General features: G+C 37.6%; 1 protein-coding gene across 2 annotated transcripts; it reads right to left on the bottom strand.

The window, feature by feature from the left end:
* Nucleotides 1–460: 460 nt before the first annotated feature.
* Nucleotides 461–19901, bottom strand: PEX2 (peroxisomal biogenesis factor 2). 2 transcript variants are annotated; one of them, XM_063726700.1, is made up of 4 exons: nt 18443–19901; nt 6697–6728; nt 4574–4683; nt 461–2598 (listed from the first exon to the last, which is right to left on the bottom strand). In XM_063726700.1, the coding sequence occupies exon 4, from the start codon at nt 2579–2581 to the stop codon at nt 1664–1666; it is 918 nt and encodes a 305-aa protein (XP_063582770.1). In that variant the 5' UTR covers nt 2582–2598; nt 4574–4683; nt 6697–6728; nt 18443–19901; the 3' UTR covers nt 461–1663. The 2 variants fall into 2 exon arrangements, with proteins under 2 accessions (XP_063582770.1, XP_009242164.3); XM_009243889.4 differs by lacking the exon at nt 6697–6728.
* Nucleotides 19902–22291: the final 2390 nt, after the last annotated feature.

Genomic DNA, 22291 nt, shown 5'->3' on the forward strand with positions numbered 1-22291 from the left:
ATAGTTCTGAAGAATACTTATGCATATGAAAAAATGCTATTTTATTTTTTTAATGCATTATAATAATTTTGTAAATAAGAAATGTATGTGCAACAAATCTACAAATATAGCAAAATATAGTGATGATCTCTCAAAAAATTGTGGGAAAGTTGATTTTATATTTTTTCCTGAATTGTTGGTGTTTTCTACAATAATGTTTTAAAATTACAGAAGGCAAAAGAAGGCAAATTCTTAAGATGTAAAATACTCTTGACTCAAACTACAAAACTTCTTCAGTATCTTACACTAAATTGAACCTAAATTAAACTTACAGTTCATTCAATCACAGAATGTAAACTCCATGAAGGTAACTTTCTTTTTCCTGCTTAATGTACTGTTGTGCCTCCAATGGCTACATCAGTACCTGGCACCTGAGTACTTGTTCAATGAAAGGTGAAGAGAAAAATGAACTGGCAGTGTATTTCCACCATACTAGCAAGACGTTTATTTAAAAACATTTAAAAACTGTTTTTTAAAAAACATTCTAGTTAAGACTTGAGATAATTCAATGTTCAAGCTAATAATTCTATACCATTTTAAGAGTCTGAATTTATTTTTAAGTAAAAAAATGCAGAGAAAAAGAGTGAAGGATACAGAATTATCTTAATTATGCACTGCTGTTATTATTCTCATGCTAAAGACCCCTTTTGTTTCAATAAAACTACCAATATTTACCGAGAATGAGAGCTCTGAATCAAAGGCAAGAGAAAGAGACCTGTAAATAGTGCTGTTCATACTAGTTGCCCCCAGTAGTTCCCAGGCCTCACTTCCAAGCTGCCTTAAGTAATTTTTACTTTCTGAATATAAAGCCAACTGTGGAGGGGTCAGACAGCTGAGGACTGAACTTCTTAAAAATTGGCTTCAGAGAAAGGCATAACATTACAACTGAGGCGGCCGAGCACAGTGGCTCACGCCTGTAATCTCAGCACTTTGGGAGGCTGAGGCAGGTGGATCATGAGATCAGCAGATCGAGACCATCCTGGCTAACATGGTGAACCCCATCTCTACTAAAAATACAAAAATTACCCGGGTGTGGTGGCATGCACCTGTAGTCCCAGCTACTCAGGAGGCTGAGGCAGGAGAATTGCTTGAACCCAGGAGGTGGAGGTTGCAGTGAGCAGAGATCACGCCACTGCACTCCAGCCTGGGTGACAGAGCAGGACACCGTCTCAAAAAAAAAAAAAAAAATTACAACTGAGGCATCAGGTCTTAAGGTTTAAAACAGTCTTACAGTTGTCACATTATCATATTATGTCAACTCTGAAAATAAATGCACACTCATCTCAGAGTCTCCAAAATCTTTATCTTTAGAATCCAACCTCGTTTTAAGAAGTAGCAAAATGAAGGAGCATTGTTAGTAGTCACCTGACAAAAGCTGTCCATTATTCTTGATATTAAAAATTGAATGCAATGATTTAAAAAACATACTACATTAACATTTACATAATATATTTAGAATCACATGGTTTCCAGTGATTAGAATTCAGTCACGCCTGGAAAGGAGAAGACAGTGGCTAGGCAGCACATTCCTTATAAAGGATACATAAATGGTATACTTAGGATGACTAATATTAAGAATTTAAACACGGTGCATTTTTTTTCTCAGAGGAAGCAATTTTAGTTTCTAAAGAGCATTTACTTCTGACATCTCGATTCCTGATTTCAGTGGCTGCAGACTGTGTACTTCTGTACCACACTTAGGACAAGTAAAGTACATGTCAAATAAGAAACTACTCTTAGCACAGAAATAACAGAAAATATGCTCACATCCTATGGTGTGAGGCATGGTGGGCCACTCTCCACAAAGAGAGCATTCTTTGCCACTGGTGGCTAATGTATTGTCACTATTAGGTGCACCAGTAAGAGGAATACACCATGAAGACAGCTTGGCTTTCAACTTCTGGACATTGATAAGTGGTAAGAGAAAAATCAGAAATTCAGCAAAACCATGCCAGAGAAGTTCCCTATTCATGTATTCAAAGCCAACTTCACGTATGTTTTGAGGCTTGCAAAATACAGAATGAATACCTAGGAGACGTTCTGTCAAAGTTGCAAACTTTCCCCTCTGAAGGAAAATCAAAAAATTAATCAGCCCACCTAATTTCAAAAGTCCAACCACAAAATTCACACACTGCTTGACTTTCCCAAATGATGCTAAATGATGGTTTCGAAACAAATCATAGCATCGTTCTTCTAACCACCTCCCACCAATTGTAAAAACAGCATACCAGATTTTTTGATTTTTACTGGGTGGCTGATACCTCAGGTTAGGGGAAAAATCATTTTTGTACTTAATATTCAAAACTGACTGTCCCACTGTGGCATTTTTGGAGTAGATGGTGAATCTCCACAAGAAAAGCCATAAGCACGCTTTCACCTCTGGCTCAAAGCGAGCTAACAGCCCAGGTTTAAATCCATGAAAGCACTGAGTAAACTGGGACCAAACTAGCTGCTCCAGGGCCTTGTTTAGTTCAAGTGCATCCAACTGGCTTATTCTTAGCACTCTGTTTGCACTCTTCGCATTCTCTTTTCTGGAAGCCATGTCTTCTCTGAAGGTCTCTAGGAAAAAATACAATTGAAGAACATTAGCAAAGAGTTGCAATCTTATACAACCTCCTTAACTTATGCCTGGAAACTGTTATACACAAATTACACAGGACACATAAGATGAGCCTTTCAGTAGTCTCAAATAGTACAGCAAATAATCACTTCTTACTTGAAACTTCTGTCTCGTCTCTCAGAGCCTTTCTTTCTCCCCCTGCCTTTTTTTCTTAATTTTTCTTTTTTCTTGGCCCTCTTCATCAAAGAAATAACAAAAAAACAAAACAAAACTGTACCCTCTTTCCACAAGTATACTTCTAAGCAATACTCTTTGGTCAGATATTCTAGCAGGGAGATATTAAAATCCTGAAGCTAACAGAAAGGAGGCTGAATAACATGACTAATGAAGAGATATAGGAAGGTAATAAATACAACAACTATATAGAACATTGCAATAGATGGTTAAGTCAAGACCTCAGTTTATTTTCCAGCACTACTACTGACTCCAAAGGTGTTATTTTTCAGCAAGTCATTTAATCTTTCTCAAATACATTTTATATGTGTAAAGGAAGTTAAAAAGAAAAATAAATGAACAATACATGGTTACTATTCTATCACGCTATTGCTGAAAATAAACAGTACTAAATCTTAGTATGAAGGAACAAGAATGCAGAAATATCATTATTAAGGTACTAAAAATGTATACATCACACAGTACTCTAAGAAAACAATGATATAAAAATATATACCACAATAATGCCATAAATAGAATAAGGAAACAAATTGGTGCTAAACGGAAAAAAATTTAAATGAAATATAAGAAGCTGAATAGTTAGCTAGGTACAGCTTACTGATTCAATACACATATATTATTATGTATTATGTGCAAGCAGATATAATTAAAACACCAAGTCACTGCTATAATCCAGTATACAGACCAGTTCAGATATTTTAAATATTATTAACTGGCAAATCCACCCATGACCAAAAAAAAAAAAAATCAGGCTTAAATTTAGTTGCTAAAATGGACCTCAGTATGATCTCATTTATATGTGGATTCTAAAAAAGTCAAACTTATTGAAACAGAGAGTAAAATGGTGGTTGGTAGGGGCTGGGAGGGTGAGGGAAATGGGAGATGTTAGTCAAAGGGTACAAATTTTCAGTTATAAGATGAGTAAGTTCTGGGGAACTCATGTCCAGAATAGCATAGTTAATATGCTCTATTGTTTCTTTGAAATTTGCCAAGAGCAAATCTGAAGTGTCCTCATCATACACATGCACACAGGTGGTAACTATGGGTAGTGATTGATGTGGTAATTAACTTGACTGTGGCAGTCATTTCACAATGGATACACATATGAAATCATTACATTGCACACTTTGAATATATGCCATTTTTACTTGCCAATTATACTCCAATAAAGCTAGGGGGAAAAAATACAAAAAAATTAAAATGGGCTATCACCACACAGGGCTTGATTATCATGTCTAGGCCTTTAAAAAGCCAATACCCTAACAGAAAGAACAGTTACTGAGGGAGGCATGGATCCTGCCGGAGCTCACTGCCACGGTCTGGTCACGTATTCTTCGACAAATCATTTCCCCTGACCCTGACCTATGCCTTGGTTTCTTCACGTATAAAACAAAGGGATGGAGATAAAATGACCTTCAAAGTCCTTTCAAATTCTATTCTGTTATGATTTTTAGTAAAAAGATGATAAACACAATTTATTAGAAGGTAAAGTAAACTTGTACTTCTTGAAATTGGGAGTATCTTTGACAACCGAAGATGTTTTCAAGAGGGAAGTTCTAAATTTACCCATGCATCCTAGAAGACTTAGTGGCAGAAGACTACATGTTTAACAAGTTCAAGTCCAGGAAACAAAAATGATCACTGAATAACGGTTGTTTGGTGCTATTTTTCTCTCAAACCAGATATACAACAGGAATGCTTCTCACCATAAATGCCAATGACCTTCTGGGGAGATCTCACCTTTTTCCTGTTCCTGCAGCTCCCTCAAGACTGGACAGCCTATAGCTATGGCAGTGGGAATTTTTGCTCCAAGTTCTTCTGTGAAATCCTTGCCTCATACTTGCCAGAAGCTACACACAAAAAAGAATAAAGTTAAAAAGGGAGCTCCCTTTCCTCACTCTACAAATCAAATCTATTGCCAAGGACTGTTGGTACGTGGTCCAAAATTTTTCCTAACCCATCTGTCACTCCCTGTCCCCCGCAAGCCTTTTCCTGAATTCTGGCTGCTCTCCTCTCTCATGGATTCCATTAAACTGGACTACCTTACCTTCTGCCTCCTTCAGTGCATTCCCCACACTGCCAGTGTTCTAAAACACAAACCTCCCCAAATCCACTCCCAGCTTGCTTTCCTTCCTTACGCATCACATCCAGTCAAAAAGTACCCCCTTCTCTTGTTCACCAGTAGACTTCATTGTCTGTTCCCTTTGTGTGGAACAGTCCGTTTCCAATCTTTTAACTGAAAACTCATACTAAGATTTTAAGTACTGGCTCAGACATCACTTCCTTCTGACTCCAAATTTGGGTTGCTGCCCATCTAGTTGTTCCCTTGGCACTCTATTCTTTCTCTTTCTTGGCCTCTATGTACTGTACATAAACTACTTTTAAATGGTTTATTTCCTCCACTAGAGGATAAGCCTGTTGTAAAGATTATTTGAGCCTTATCACAGTTGAATCAGAACAACTATCTCAGTTCCTGGTACACAGAAGGCACTCTACAAACACTAGATAAATGAATAAATGAATAGGATGGAAGTCTGGGATGTGTGAAGGATAAAAAATATCAATTCCCATCCATTACCCTTTAAAACTATTCCAAATTACCATATCCAGAAAGATGATTATTACTAATTTCACCATGTTTATTGTGCATCTCTGTTATTTACCTGTTAATATGACAGCTAGTGATATAATGGTATAACAGACACTGTCTCAACCCTTGTGGAGGGTTGTGGAACGAGAGAGAAAAGTAAAGGCGTGCCATATAAAATAAACAGGTAATTACAATAAGGTGCAATCAGTGATATGCAAGGGAAAATTCAGGGCACTATGGTTACAACTATAATTCAGAAGGTCAGAGAAGGCTTCCTGGGAGAGTCAATACCTAAGCAGCCACCTGAAGTATTAGCATGTCGGCCTGGCAAAGGAGGGTAAGAATATTATTGCCAATGGTGGGAAGAGTAGGTACTAAGGACTAGAGGTGCACAGATGAGATAAGGCTGGAAAGAAGCAGGAGACAGGTCCTAAAGGCCCTAGAAGCCAAGCTGAGGAGGCTGTATTTTATGAAGAAGGTAATGGGAAGCCCTCAATAGTGGTACGCAAAGAACTAATAAGATTTACATTTTAGACTACTTGTTCTGGCCACCCTGAGCAAGAATGGAATAGAGGCTGACAGAAAGACTGGAAGCATAGAGACGAGTTAACAGGTTGTTAAAATGATCTAGTGAGAAACTAATGATGGCCTAAATTAGAAAAGTATCAATGGGGACAGAGAGAAAAGGGTTATCTTTGACAGCAGTGAGGTGGTAGAAGTGACACTATTTGGAGAGAAATAAGCCAAGAAAAACTGACTTAAGTAACTGAGTGATAGTGATCCAAGTCCCTGAAACAAGAAATACATGAGGCAATACAGGTTTGAACAGAAAGATAATAAATACATGGAATTTTAAACATCTGAAGATCCTATGAGACATTTAAGTGGAAAAGTTCAGTAGGCAGTTATGTAAATACGACAGAAAAAATCTGGGTAGAATTTCAGAAGTCTGATGCCCCTCTGGTAAAACTAATCTATTTTAAATCTACTTGATCTACATAAGTGCTAAAATCAAGAAGGCAGTGATTTAAAACAAGATAGATCTTGTCTATTTGTAACACATTCAACTTTCTTTGTAACAACATAATCTTATTCTGGTAGTTTTTAACTGCTAACAGATATATGTGTCTATGATAAAGATATATGTATCTCTGGGCTTTTAATCCTTCTAAACTGTGGTCTTCACCATCACAGTCCTGTGGTCTCTGCTCCTCTAGTCTAGTGGTTTTCAAACTTGTGAGTTCATCAGAATCACATAAGAAAACAGGCATACCGCAGAGACACTGCAGCTTAGGTTCCAGACCACTGCAATAAAGCAAATATCACAATAAAGTAAGTTACACAACTCTTTTGGTTTTCCAATGCATATAAAACTTATATTTTCACTATACTGCAGTCTATTAAGTGTGCAATAGCACTGTGCCTTAAAGACAATGTACATACCTTAATTAAAAATTACTTGATTGCTAAAAAATGCTAACAACCATCCGAGCCTTCAGTGAGTTATAATCTTTTTGATAGTGGAGGGTCCTGCCTTGATGTTGATGCCTGCTGACTGATCAGGGTGATGACTGCTGAAGGCTGGGGTGGTTGTGGCAATATCTTATGACAACAACAAAGTTTGCTGCATGGATTGACTCTTCATCTCATGAAAGATTTCTCTGTAGCATGCGAAGCTTTCTGACAGCATTTTACCAAGAGTAAACCTTCTTTCAAAACTGGAGTCAATAGTCTCAAACCCTGCCACTGCTTTATCAATTAAGTTTATGGGATATTCTAAATCCTTTGCTATCTTTTCAACAATGTTTACAGCATTTCCCCAGGTACAGACTCCATCTCAAGAAACCACTTTCTTTGCTTATCCATAAGAAGCAACTCACTGGGTGCAGTGGCTCATGCCTATAATTCCAGCCCTTTGGGAGGCCAAGGGAGGATTGCTGGGCAACATAGGGAGACACTGTCTCTACAAAAATTAAAAAAAAAAAAAAAAAAAATTAGCCTGGCGTGCTGGCATGCACCTGTAGTCCTAGCTACTAAGGGGAGGCTGAGGCAGGAGAGTTGCTTGAGCCCAAGAGATTGAGAGGCTGCAGTGAGCTGACTGTGCTGTTGTTCACCAGCCTGAGTGACACAGCATGACCTTCGTTTCAAAAAAAAAAAAAAAAAAAAGAGAGGAAGCAACTCCTTATCGATTCAAGTTCTATTATGAGATTGTAGCAAATCAGTCACATCTTTAGGCGCCACTCTAATTCTAGCTCTGTTACTATTTCCATCACATCTGTAGTTACTTCCTCCACTGAAGTCTTGAACTCCTCAAAGTCATCCACAATGGTTAGAATCAACTTCTTACAAACTCCTGTTCATGTGGATATGTTGACCTTCTCTCATGAATCATGTTCTTAATGGTAAACAGAATGGTGAATCTTTTCCAGAAGGTTTTCAATTTACTTTGCCCAGATCTATCAGAGAAATTGCTATTGGCAACTATAGGCTTACGAAATGTAGTTCTTAAAAAATAAGATATAAAAGTCAAAATTACTCCTTGATCCACGGGGTGCAGAATGAATGCTGTGATAGCAGGCATGAAAACATTAATCTCCTTGTACATCTTCGTCAGAGCTCTTGGGTGACTAAGGTGCACATCAATGAGCAGTAATATTTTGAAGTAATTTTTTTTTAGCAAGTCTCACCTGTGTGCTTAAAATATTCAGTAAACCATGCTGTAAACAGATGTGCTATCATCCAGGCTTTGTTTTTTTCATTTATAAAGTACAGGCAGAGTAGTTCTAGCGTAATTCTTAAGGGTCTTCGAATTTTTAGAATGGTAAATAAGCACCGGCTTCAACTTAAAAGCCACCAGCTACATTAGCCCCCAACAGGAGAGTCAGCCTGTCCTTTGAAGCTCTGAAGCCACATATTGGCTTCTCCTCTCTAGCTATCAGTGTTACATGGCATGTTCTTCCAATATAAGCCTTTTGTCTGTCTTGAAAATATATTGTCTAGCATAGTCACCTTCATCAATTATTTAGCTAAAGCTTCTGGATAACTTGCTGCAGCTCTGATGTCAGCATTTGCTGCTTCAGCTTTCATGTTTATATTATAAATGGTTATTTCCTTAAATCTCACGAACCAACCTCTGCTAGCTTCCACCTTTTCTTCTGCAGATTCCTCACCTCTCTGTCTTAAAGAATTGAAGAGAGTTAGGAACTTGCTCTGGATTAGGCTTTGGCTTAAGGGAATTTTGTGGCTGGTTTGATCTTCTATCTAGACCACTAAAACTTGTCCCACATCATCAGCAATAAGGCTGTTCACTTTCTTTAATTCATGTGTTCCCTGGAGGATCACTTTTAATTTCCTTCAAGAACTTTTCCTCTGCATTCACAACTTGGCTGTTTGGTATAAAAGGTCTACCTTTTGGCCTGTGTTGGCTTCTGACATGGCTTCCTCACTAAGCTTAGCAAAATCTAGCAAAATCATTGCTAGATTTTGATTTAAAATGAGAGATGTACAACCCTTCCTTTCACTTGAACACATAAGAGGCCACTGTAGGCTTATGTTAATTGGCCTACTTTCAACATTGTTGTATCTCAGGGAATAGGCAAGTCAGCAGAACAGTCAGAACACCCAGTATTTATTAAGTTCACCATCTTATATGGATACAGTTCTTACTGTTTAGTGAAGGATTCTACCATGTGCCCCAGAATATAAGTTCACCATCTTATATGGATATAGCTCTTGGTGCCCCAGAATCTTTCTAAGTTCACCATCTTATATGGATACAGTTCGTGGTGCCCCAGAACGGTTACAATAGTAATAACAAAGATCACGGATCACAGGTCACCATTAAGAATATCATAATAAAAAAAAGTCTGAAATATTGCAAGAATTACCTAAACATTACACAGAGACACCAAGTTGAGTACATGCTGTTGGGAAAAAAAAATTGTGCAGATAAACTTGATTGACTCAGGTTTGCTACAAACCTTTAATTTGTAAAAGCAGTATCTGCAAACCAGAAGAAAGCACAGTAAAATATAATGAGGTGTGAACTAGGCTATACCAAGTAGGTTTGTGTGAGTACACCCTATGATGTTCACACAATGATGAAATCATCAAACTATGCGTTTCTCAGAATGTACCCCCTTGATAAGCAACGCATAACTGCATCTCTTCCTCAGGTTCCTTAGTGATATTTAGTGAGAAACTGGTCAGAGGGGGTGGTTTCTCAGAAGAATCATCTATGTCAAGTTTCTTGTTTTTGGAGGAATCACACTTAAAAACATTCAGTAAAAATAGGAATTTTTAGTGACTGCCAGAAAAGGAGACCTAAAACAGTCTTTAACCAATACAATATTTAACAATACTTATTATCAAAAAATTCTTTCTTATCCCTTCTGTTACAGTTTAACATTTTTTTCTTTCTTCTTTTTCTCCCCAGGCCTGGCCTCAGTGTAGATTAGGAACAGCTGGGTTTGCTCTCCTCCCTACGTAAGGCTCTTTAATAGACCAAAAGACTATTATTAAACTGTTCTTCAGCCTTTGCTCCTCCAGATGAATAATTTCTCTATTTTTTTGTTTTAGGTTTTATTTTCCAACATTTTAGTCATTTTTGTGACTTCTTTTAGTTGTAAACATAGAACAGATACTGTCTATTACACACCATAGTTCATTAAAGTGGAATACTTCTCCCATGCTCTACATTCTTCTTTAGGCATCTGTCACAGAGTGGAAAAAGCAGATTTAAAATCAAACAGGCCTGGGCTCAAGTTCTAGCTCTGTCACTTACTTGCTATGAGATCTTAAAAAACTTCATTAGCCTTGGATTCTTCTCCTAAAAGTTGGAAATAACAGCTACCTCACAAAGTTGTTGAGATTAAACCAGATAATGTTACGAAAGTGGTTTGGAAGCCATAAAGCAGTATTATTTATTACATTATTGTTGCTTTGGCTAGGGATGAGCATGAAAAGTAACAGGCCCCAAACTAATTTTGGCAAATGTCATTTCAAAAGACTGAAACCTTCACTGTTAGTTATAGTAATGCCTCAATCAACCTGTATCAAAATGTTTTTCCAGGAAATACTGACATCATTAAGACATAAATTGTGGCAGTTAAACCATGAACATGTCACCCTTATGTGTGCACGTGGGAGGGGCCAGGCAGGAGTGGGCGGAGATATGATGGTTCAGTGGAACTCACTGCCCACTTAACTTGTACCTTGTCTGAAAGGATATGACACAGTGTGGATTGAGAAAAGACATGGGTTCCCGCATGACCTGCTCCCGTGATTATTTAGCCCCTATCAACATAGTTGTGCCTGTTATCTTGAAGTAAAGAAACCTCATGAATGCACACTTACAATATTTGACTCTAAGGTGCTTTGCTGCACACAACATGGTACAGGCAGTCCAAGACAAGCAACAAACTTGTATTCATCACCAGCATATTAGATTCAGTTCTTCCTCATCACACATACTCCCACCCCACCCCTCTCTTTCTGGCAGGTACAGCTATTATAGAATACTCTCTCTAGAAAAGGGCAGCCAAGGAGTAGAAGAAAATGATGACATCAAAATAACTAGAAATTCAATTAAGGCAATTATGGAATCTTCTTCCCTCTACAGCAGTACAACAAGATTTGTTATAATAGGTATGAAGCATAAATGCCATAAACGACTTTATATCACATAAAACTATTCCCAATATAGTGTAAGCAGTTTGTATCTTAGTGAATTCTAATTCTCTGACAAATGGTTACTCAATGTAACAAATATATATTGGACACCTACCAAATACAAGGCATTCTCCTAGGTACCAGAGATTCAATCTAAATATTTAACTGTCAGCTAACTTCCTTTTATGCAAGCATTTTAAAAGACATAGGAAATCAGGACTGGCCATTGATCTCTGAAGTGAAGAATGGATCCCAAAACATGAAAACATTACAAAGGATCACAAAACTTACCAGGCAGAAAAGAGGAAAATGGTATGTAAGGCAAGGGAACAGGTTGTGTAAAAGCCCAGAAACGTGCAAGCTCCTGACCATAGCCTAGCTGGGACATACGGACACAGGTTGCAGCATGAGCTGCATCCTTGGTTATTTAACCCCCGTCAATGTGACTGCATCTGTTATCTGGAAGCAGACAAGTCATCTGCCATGACCAAAGCAGGCTGGCAGGAGAGACTGGCTGAAGTGTCAACCTAGCCACATTGTAAAAAGAACCTGTGCTAAGGAAATTGTATTGATTCTGTAGGCATGAATAATCATTGAAGAGAAGAGACATAATGGGATATAAATTTCAAAAGATTAATCTGACGGCAGAGTTCAATAAAACTGAAGAAAAGAAAAACTGCCATTCTGGGAGACCAGTTTATAGGATTCCTGCAACAATTCAGGGGCCTACGTATGATGCTAACAACTTCCTGGAAAAGTCAAAGTAATTTAACTTACTTAAGAACCATGGAAATCAAGACGAAGACTATACTATCCCTTCACATTTTTGGGTCAAAAATTCCCAATGCTTTTGGTAAACTAGTACTCTCCTGACTTCTGTTACAAGGATTGCCAACACCCACGCCTAACCTCTGGCAAGTCTATTTTGACTTTACCTTCAATAATTTAAGTAAGCTTTAACAATTTCTATATTATTGGTCACTGTAAATTAGTATTTAGTTTTATAAATGTAAGCTCAAACTTGAATATTTTTAAGAATTACAAGCTAACTCCTTTTTTAAAAAAGTAAGAATTGCTTTGAATTGAAACCACTACCATTAAATTTAATTCTAATTGATTTTTCCTATTCTACCTTTTCATATACAATCCTACCAGCCACCCACTCCTGCAATTCTTGAACTATACTAACTTTAAGATTCCAACATGTTAACCCACGGGAGGGGAGAGATACATTTATTGGCTATGCAAAGATATATATAAAACTATGTAACTAAAATTATAATTGGCAGTAAATAATCTTAGTGTTTAGTGAAGGATTCTACCACGTTAAGGGTATGTGAAAAAGATGCTTAAGGCAAAATCAAGACCAGATAAAAAGCATAGCATCTACTAGGGTTCGTGTGTTTAACCTGTCACATAAATATGTTTAAGACAAAATGATCTAGTACTAAAAACGATTAAAAAGGTCTCCTGCTGGCATTTTATCACTAAACATGTCACACTGCTTTTCTTTCACAGAAAAAGACAACTAAAAATTATTTACTAAGAGCAGCAATATATAACCTTATCCCTTAAATAACTCATGCTTTCCTTTTATGTTTTTCATATCCCAAAATGAAAACTTTGCCATCTATATCACATTCCAAAAACTAAACAAATGACTGTATCTCACTGAGGAAGAAGGAATTTTTCAGGATGTATTTTATAGTTTTATTGAGTATAGTACAAATTATGAATGAATATATTTTCTTTAAAAACATGTTATTGACAGAAATCTATCAATAATAATGTGGGTATTGTCAAGGGCCTGTCAATATTAACGTAATTATGATTAAGGGGATAACATGGATTTTAGCTATAATACCATGTAACATCTCCTACATCGCTGCTATCAATATACACATTATTATTGACCTGTTCCAAGACTCTCAGTATTAGACGTATTACCATTAGGCATATTTGTCAATGCATACTGACTACAAAATTCTGGATTTAAATTTACAGTCCTGTAAACTTTGTCAGCAGAAACATGTGGTTCTCAAGTAATCTCTACTGTGTCATACCCACTAATGCACCCCCTGCCAGGCTATTCTTTTCCATCTCCACAATAATAAACTAAGTTTTAGAATGAAAATGTCACTGCCACACTATCTTAAATGTTCTAGCAATCAAAGTGGATGAGACCACATTCATTGTTTTCTCTTTCTGAAAATGTTAAACTAGCATTTCATATTATGAGGTTATATGAATAAAATTCTGTGACTAGACATCTTAAGTTTTGAACCTATAACCTACTATTTTATTTCCTTTGTGTAGTCAGATAGATTTACTGTCCATTGTATTGAAATCAATACTAATAAACGGGACATGCATCAAAGAGGGATTTAACTGGACACCGATTCCCAGAACACGTTTCAAATATGGGCAAAAGAAAAAAGGCTATGGCTGAAGCCCATTAGAACACTGTGACCTCTGGCACTGTGAACAGGCCTAACAACTCTAAGTTCAAATCCCACTTCTGCCACAGACTTGGTAAGTGCCTTGTCACTACTTTCTTGTTCCTCTCTTTCACCATACATAAACTAAGTTTTAAAAGTTTATAGACACCTGATGTTGTAAATCCCAGTTGTGCTCATTTGGGTATAGCCAAGATATGTGAAATTTTAAAACTGTGTTATGTCTAACGGACCTCTAAATTACTTTTAACTTCAATGAACATTGCCTCATCAAAATCCAAATAGGATTTTTCTTTTTGAAGTGGTAGTGGATACATGACAAAACATTTATAAAATGTATCTGAAAGATAAACTTCAAAGTTGCACATATTTCTCAAAAATATGGACAATGGTAAGTAACCTGCCCTAGAAGAGGGGAAAATATCTTTTTTTTTTTTCCATTTAGGGAGAAGAGGAAACTCAACACGACTCAAGACTATACTGAGTCTTATACAATCAACTGAGTGCCTTATTTATCTCATATACAATATAGTTATTCAAGTATCTAAAACTAGCACAAAATACTTTTTTTAAACCTTAGAAAAGAATTTCCAATACTTGGGCCTAGCTTTATAAGTACATTTTTAAGATAATAGCATGGCACTCATATTTTGTTCTTTCAGAAACCTGATACTTCTGAGTCTGAGAATGCTTATTGTGAAAATAAAGAACAGATGTTGGAGCGAGTATTGGGGAAAGCAGAGTTAAACTGCCTCTGATTAGCTCTGTATTCTAGCCCAGGTTCACTAACAGATTGTGTGACTCTAGACAAGTCATTTTATTACACTATACTCTTCATTGGCTAAAAAAAGAAAAACAAAAAAAAGCAACTGTAAGTTTACCTACCTATCTAGAATCCTTATAGAAACTGTTTTAGGAAATCTTGGAAGGGAAAGGGAAAAAAATAAAAGAACAGCTATTTCCAATTGCAAAAGAGCTATATAGGACATGAGGAAAATAGAGAAATCAGAGCAGGACACAGGAGACAGAGACAGTATTCATGGAGAGTAACAGTGAACCACTAAGGAAGACAATCCCAATGAACTTGTTAGTTTACAACCAGAGAAAACACATAACACTTACCAGTTACTGAGTGCTAACAAGTGACTACTATAGCTAATTACCAGGTACAAATTTAAATATTAAATCATTTAATCCTTATAATACTAATAAAAAGCTTCTCTTATTACTTCTGTTCTAAAACAAGGAAATTGAGGTGCAAAGAGATTAGATGACTTGTGTAAAATCCCATGACCAGACGGGGCAGAACCAGCTCTAAACCAGTGTACTATACTGACAACGTGGTGATGGACCCAAAAGTTAAACATAAACACTTTAGGATGGTACCACAGGTCACACAGATGGGGCTACCTTAAAGAGGCCAAGTACTAAGAGTATAGGCATAAACTATGGGAAAAATACTAGTGCGAGTATGAACAGGACACACATGAAATGTATGAGCAGCTAGATCTTTAAATACTCTATAAATAATTTAAAAATGGGCTTTAGAATCTAATTGCTTAAGAATTCTAAATGACTTGAAAATAACTGGAACAAACATTTAATTGCACATTTTATGGTATAAGAGAACACGGAAATATCCCCAAAGGAACAAAGAGCCATTAGCAATGGAATAGGAGGAACTACCACGTGATACATATCATGTACAAGGCACTACAACTTTTCTTTACATTCTTTATTTCATTTAATCCTCACAACACAGTAAGTACAGTATTATCATCTCCATTTTAAGAAGACAAAAATTAAGGCTTGAGAAGATTAATAACCCATCTAAAGTCAAGCTGGTAATAAGTAAATTTCCGGTAAACATTAGAAAAACTGTAGAGCATACAAAATACACTTAGCAGAATGGATATTTGCTAAGCTTGGATCAAATTTAATCCCACAGAACTCAAAAGAAATCTTTTTCCCCTTCAAGATCATTCAAAAGACCAGACTGCCAGTCAAGCTGTCAGGACTGTAGATGGGGAAAGAAATTAAAGGAATGAGGTAAAGTTTTCCTTGTTGCTTGGGATGTATCTTGTCTATATTCCCTCTCCCTGCGTCACTATACATGTGGTCAAAGGACCATGTCAAATCTGAACAAAGGAAATAGATGAGTGAAAAACTCAAAGTGTGAACATTATGAACACATACATGCAAGGTAGAGGCAATGCCAACTCATTCATCTAACACTAAAAGACAAGTGGGCCGAGGTGGGCAGATCGCCTAAGGTCAGGAGTTCAAGACCAGTCTGGCCAACATGGTGAAACCCTGTCTCTACTAAAAATACAAAAATTAGCCAGGTGTGGTGGCGCACACCTATAATCTCAGCTACTCGGGAGGCTGAAGCAGGAGAACTGCTTGAACTCGGGAGGCAGAGGTTACAGTGAGCTGAGACCGTGCCACTGCACTCCAGCCTGGGCAACAGAGCAAGACTCCGTCTCAAAAAAGAGAAAAGACAGTGGCTAGGCATAATCAAAACACCATTACACTTAAGTTCTTGGTTTTTGTTTTACTAGTAAGAAGAAAGAAAAGATAACTTGGATGGAATTTTATCTCATCTTATTGACAGGCAGTAATAAGGGAGATGTCTGATAAAAAGAAAATATATTAAATTGAGTAAGAAGCAACATAGAACAAGGTATTTTTATCGTATAGATGGGAATATGTTATGAAGAAGTTTAATATCCCACACGGAGAAAGGCAGAGGATACTAGACATCCCTTCCTTGCCTCCACTTCCATGTAAAGAAACTACAGGGCTGGGTTTAAAAGAGCAGGATTACAGACAGGGCAAATGGAGCAATTTAGGGCTTTTCTCCTGAGGTTTCTTGTACATTCCAAAGGAATGGAAAAGAAACATGAAACATTTACAAACTGCTATCACTTCACAGAAAAGAGGTACAGAGAACATCCAATTTGCTTCTAGGTTGTCCAACTCAGATCATCCAAAAAGGAAAATATGAAATAATTCAAGAGAGAACTTCTGGCCAGAAATAAAGATTGTGCACATTCATACATTTTCCTTGTGCTATGGGAACCTGAGCATGTGGATGGTGTGCAAGAGGGAAAGAAACTTACAATTATTTGATGTTGTGAGAAAAACATGGGGCTAGGACTGAGATCTTTTAATAGGTGTGATGATGAACAAGCCTGCTAATACCTTTAATGTTCAGGTACCAAACATGTAAAATGAAAAATACTTGTCCTCCCTACGGCAAGAATCATTATGTGCATCAAATATAAGCAAAACTTTTATGGCTAAAATAAGAGGATATGGAGACGAGAGAATAATAAATTCTAATTCTGATCATAAAAACATTTCAAATTTGTATTTATAAAATAAATTGAAACAGAATAGGGACATATTTGTAGCTTTTAGAAATAAATTAGCTGTGAATATATTATTTTTAAAAACTGTAATAAATGTACATTGAGTACAAATGAATAACTATCCCAAAAACCAGAATTTTAATGCTAGAAGAAAAGGCAGATCATCTCGTTTAAGATACAAATTTAATCTTCTTAACAAGAAACTTGTTATTCAAGCGGAACCCGTGAATAGCTGCTCTTGTTAAAATAAACCTGAGGGTGGGCTTGCTTTGTCTCTCCCTGCATGGCTCCAGAAAATTTCTACACAAGTTCTCCTATGGAACAGTTTTAAAACCCCAGCTTGAGTACTAACACTAATTTCTAAAAATAAGGAGAATACGGCCAAGAGGTAAAATTGTACAAAGGTAACCAGAGTCAGGACTAGAATCCAACTGTCTTGATTTAGTCTAATACTCTTTAGTCTAATGGTCTAGTATTCGCTCTATGTCCTGTTACTTCTATTTTTTTTTTAAGAAAAAAATATGAATTTTTTTTTTTTTGACTCTGTAAATAATTCTTTCAAATCTCTTTCTGGCTCAAGATCACTCAACTGTAATCTTTCTGGAAACAAGTAATTGATAATATAGGTGAGATAAGATAAGTTAAAAGAGCCACCCCAAGTTCATTCTGTTCAGTATTAAGTAAAGGTAACACTTTAGGGGAAGGTGTTTAGACTACAAGCTGCGGCGTTGAGAGCGCCCAAGTATCATTTAATTGTCCGAAACGTCAAGATAAAATATCTCCGAGGGGCATCATGGAAGTTTAACAGAATGTGTTAGACTTGAAGGTTCAACAGCTTGCTCATTTTGCCAAAAGCACTTTCACTAAATGTGGGAAATTTGGAAAATGATACCTCAATAAATAAACAAATAACGATTTTTAACTTAAGAACACAGGAAAAAATGTTAACAATTCTCACATTCAGATTTCTTATCAAAAGTCAATGTGAAATATAACTAATTTATCGCAAGCAATTTTATCAGAAACTTTTCATTATCTCTTCCTCCATAAGAAAACCGAACTGCTTTTACGTGCGCTTTCAACAACGTTAGAAAACTAAGCATACTCAAATTTTTTGTACTACATATAACACTTTACATGAACTTCCAGATATTAAGTAAAGCTTGGATCCTCAATTCTTTATAAAGCCGTTTATAAGAGGTAAATATCTTCACGACCGCCAAATGAGAGAAAAAGATTTCGAAGTTCATCTCAAGTTACTACGTGGAATGCAGAGGGGCTCAATTGCAGCTGTGTGTGTGTTTATTTTTAATGCCGCGATCCTAAAAACATCTTTAGGAGTTTAGGTTTGCTTCACTGCCTTTCCAAAATTCAGAAGCCTTTTCCAGGTAGACAGGAAGCCAATAAACAGGGAAAAAAAAGCAAACGGCGACAATTATAAGGTCGTGAAACTCCACGACCTCCCAGCTGAAAACAAGACCTCGGGTTTGCACTTCGGCTCTCTAGGGCAGACACTGACCTTAGGAGTCTGCGAAACGCCCACGCTCCACGTAACTTTCTCTGAAACATTCTCTGGAAAGCTTGTCTTTTCCTAGCCGAATCTGCATTACCAAGGCTTCCGGAACTCGCAGGCTTCCGGAGCGACGCAGGAGCCGGAAGTGGCTAAAAAAAAAAAAAAAAGTTACACCAACCAGAACTGCGCTTTAGCGGCGCTGCGGAAGGCCGGGGATGGCCAAACAACCGCGAACGCCGACAAGCCGAAGAGCCGAAGGGCCGAAAAGCCGAAGCGGACAACCGCGCGCGGTGATTGGTCGGTTGGCCGGATGAAATCTGTCTCTGATTGGCAGGAGAGTCACGAACCGGTCAGCCCCGGGTCAGGGGCCGCAAGTGAGGCCACTACAAGTGTCAAGGGGCCTAGGGGAAGCCGGGGCTTGGGAGGGCAGGGCTTTCTCTGCTTGCGGACATCGCGAAGGGCCTCTGGCAGGCACCGCCGAGTGGCGGCGAGACGCCTCCGCGCCTCCGGGGTTCCTTGTTCGCTGTCGAAAGAGGATCGGCTGAGGGATGGCCTGTTGGGGAGGGAGCCCTCGGGCACGTAGCTGCGTCGGGCCTGGGGCAGTTGTGCGGCGCTTGGAGACCTGCCTGCCCTCGGGGCCTGTGTGCACAGGGAGGATAGGTTGTTTATCTCTGCAGGCTCAGGAAGGCAGGTAGCTGGCCCGTCACTCATCCGCCCTGCAAAGCGCTCCCGAGAGACCCCGTAGAGCGGACCGGACGCGCGCTCGCCTTCGGGGCAGCGCGCGCCTGGCCTGAGGTTTCCAGCCCCCGGAGGCCCTCACATTTCCCCGGTAACGCTTAGGAATTCGGGCAGCCAGCTCGCCTACCCCTGGGGAATCGAGGCAGAGCTTCTGGGAATGGGGTCTGAGGGAAGAGTGCTCACCAGGCAGTGACATGTAGCCGTTGAGGATCCCCACTGCCTTCTCGTTCTGTAGTATGCATGGCAGTGTCTCTCTAGAGAGTTAGTGCTAAGGTTTGAATGATGGCAGGCACTTCAGGATTCCAGCACGTAGTAGGGTTTAAGAACGTTTTAGTTCTTGCCTCCAGTCTCGACTCACCGTCCCTACAAGGAACACTGACTTCTACGAAAGCTCTGTTAGACATTCGAGGGAGAGCTTGTACTGTAGAACCAATGTTACTAGAAAAGTTTTTTTTTGCTTGTATTTTTATTTCAGAAACTACCCATGGAGCAGACTTGCTAAAATAAAATTTATTAACTCTAATGCTATCCAAATTGTGAAACAATGGTACAAATGAGATAGAGTAGAAGCTATAAATTGATAGGGTATGTAGTTCACTTAGGGGTTTGGGAGTGGATTTTCTAGAGCTGCAACTGTCCAGTGTAGTAGTCACTGGCCACCTGAAAAGTGGCTAGTCTGAACTGAGGTCTGCTCTAAGTGTAGAACATGCACCAGATTTCTAAGGCGTGGTCTGAAAAGAAAAAAAAAAAAAAAGCGTGGTCTGAAAAGAAAAAGAATGTAAAGTATTTCATTAATTTTACATTGCTTACATGTCAAAATGAGAATGTTTTGGAAAATTTTAAATTACGTGGCTTCCGTTATATTTCTATGGATACTGCTGTTCTAGAGAGTAAAAAAATCTCACTGAAGAAGAGTAGGCCTTTCGTTTAGCAATTGTGAAGAAAAGCAACCACGCTGCACCTCTCAGGTAGCCTACAGATGTGCTGTGCTTCACTTAATTTTTGAGAGGGACAGGGGAAAATACACACAAAGACTTGATTGACGTAGAGGACATTTTCAGAAAGCAAATTCTGGTTCATAGAGCCTTATGTATGTCATGTGAACATCACACAGTAGTGAATGAAAATAATAAAGATATCAAGAAACTTGAATCATATTTAATGAATCTCATTAAGAATGCGGGGAAACATACAACACTTAAAATTCTGTTGAAAATGTTTAAAATAAGTTCTAGATTTTAATGTTTAACCTGTAGATACAGTATACCTTGTTAATTTTCCCATAAGCTGGTGAGCTGAGGTTCCAGGGAAGTTTTGTTTCCAGTTTTTTAAAGATGTATTTATTTTTCATTCATTTATTTAACAAAAGCTTTCTGAGGCCCGGGAGTTTTGCTAGGCAGTGTTGATAAAAATGTGAAGACAGAAAACAGACACGGCTCTTACTCTCTCAGAGCTAATTCATATCAATTCAGAGGCAGTGAATAAGTAAATAATAACCAAGACATAGAATATTTTGCTTCTTGGTAAACGTTTACCTCTGTAAATGCAAAACATGAGTTATTTTAAACCTAGAATTTATATATTTCTAGTGACATGTTAAGAGTCTTTATTAGAACTTGGCTGTGGACTTAAAAAATATTAGGAAAAAAATCAAAGTTAATTTGTTCATTAACTATGAAAAGTTAAAGAAAAATTAAAATTGATTTTTTTACCTTTACATAGAAAAGATGAAAATATTTTATAATAGCATTTTATACCCTCTTTAGCCTTTTAGCAACTTTTAGATTCTAAGAATTTAACAATAGAAATGTAAATAAGACATTGATTTATGTCCCTAATAAGTTTTAAAATGCTGACTTTAAGAAGTTAAATTTATTCTAGAATATTATATAGTTCCTAAATCAATATATTTGAGTCTTTTAGGAGAAACTTAAGTATGGATCTTATATTAGTTTACTATTAATACTATTTCTGTAACAAAGTTAGAAGCTCAAACCACCACCAATTTATTACCTTACAGTTCTGTAGGTCAGAAGTCCAACATGGTTCTCAATGGCCTAAAATCAAGGTGTCCGCAGGATTGTGTTCCTTTCTAGAGAGTTAAGGGAAGAATCTGATTTTTTTTTTTTTTTTTTTGCTTATTCAGGTTGTTGGACAAATTCAGTCCCTTGCTCTTGTAGCTTTTCTCCCTGTTTCTTTGCTGGCTGTCAGCTAAGAGCTATTTTCAGCTTCTAGAGGCCACTCACATTCCTTGGTTATGGCCCTCTTCATCTCCAAAGCCAGCAACAGTGGATTGAGACCCTTTCATCCTTCTAAGTCTTTCTTTCTTCTTCTTCCATTGCTGTATCTCTCCAATTACAGCCTTTTAAGAATCCATTGGTTAGACAGAATCTCCCCCGCTCAAGGTTCATAACTTTAATTACATCTGCAAAGTCGCTTTTGCGGTAATAATGTAACATATTCACAGCTTAGAGGGATTGGGGAAATGGATATATTTAGGAGCCATTATTCTACCTATCTCAGATCTCGACTGGGGCCATGCAGTATATCCAGTGTTTCATACCACTATTCTTAATACTTTATGTTAGAATAATAATATTGATAATAGGTAAATTTTATTGGTTATATAATATGCTCAAGGTACTTTTCTGAGCCCTTTTACTAAATTCACTCATTTAATCCTCAGAACTACCCTAGGAGGCAAACGCTGTTATTGTTCCCACTTACAGATGAGGAAACAGGTGCTGAAAGCTGAAGTAACTTGTCGAATTTCTCACAGCCATTAAATGGTGAAATGGAGATCTGAACTTAGGTAGTCTGGTTCCAGAGCCTGTGCATGCTCTGAAGCTCAACATAATAAAAATAATTTCTACATACCTGGATTTAACTAAACACATGTTGATGATACAGTGGCTATGAATTCAGGTTCTGACATCACATTGTGGATTCAAATTCTACCTACCTATTAGTGAATGACCCTGGGCAAGTTACTTGACCTCTCTGAGAGTTAACAATAAACTGAACCAATAATAATAGTTGAGAATTAAACAAATACTATATGTAAGGTACTTAGAGCACTGCCTCTACATACAGTCATACATAACAATAGGGATACGT

The sequence above is a fragment of the Pongo abelii genome, chromosome 7 (assembly GCF_028885655.2).
Source record: "Pongo abelii isolate AG06213 chromosome 7, NHGRI_mPonAbe1-v2.0_pri, whole genome shotgun sequence".
NCBI lineage: Eukaryota > Metazoa > Chordata > Mammalia > Primates > Hominidae > Pongo > Pongo abelii.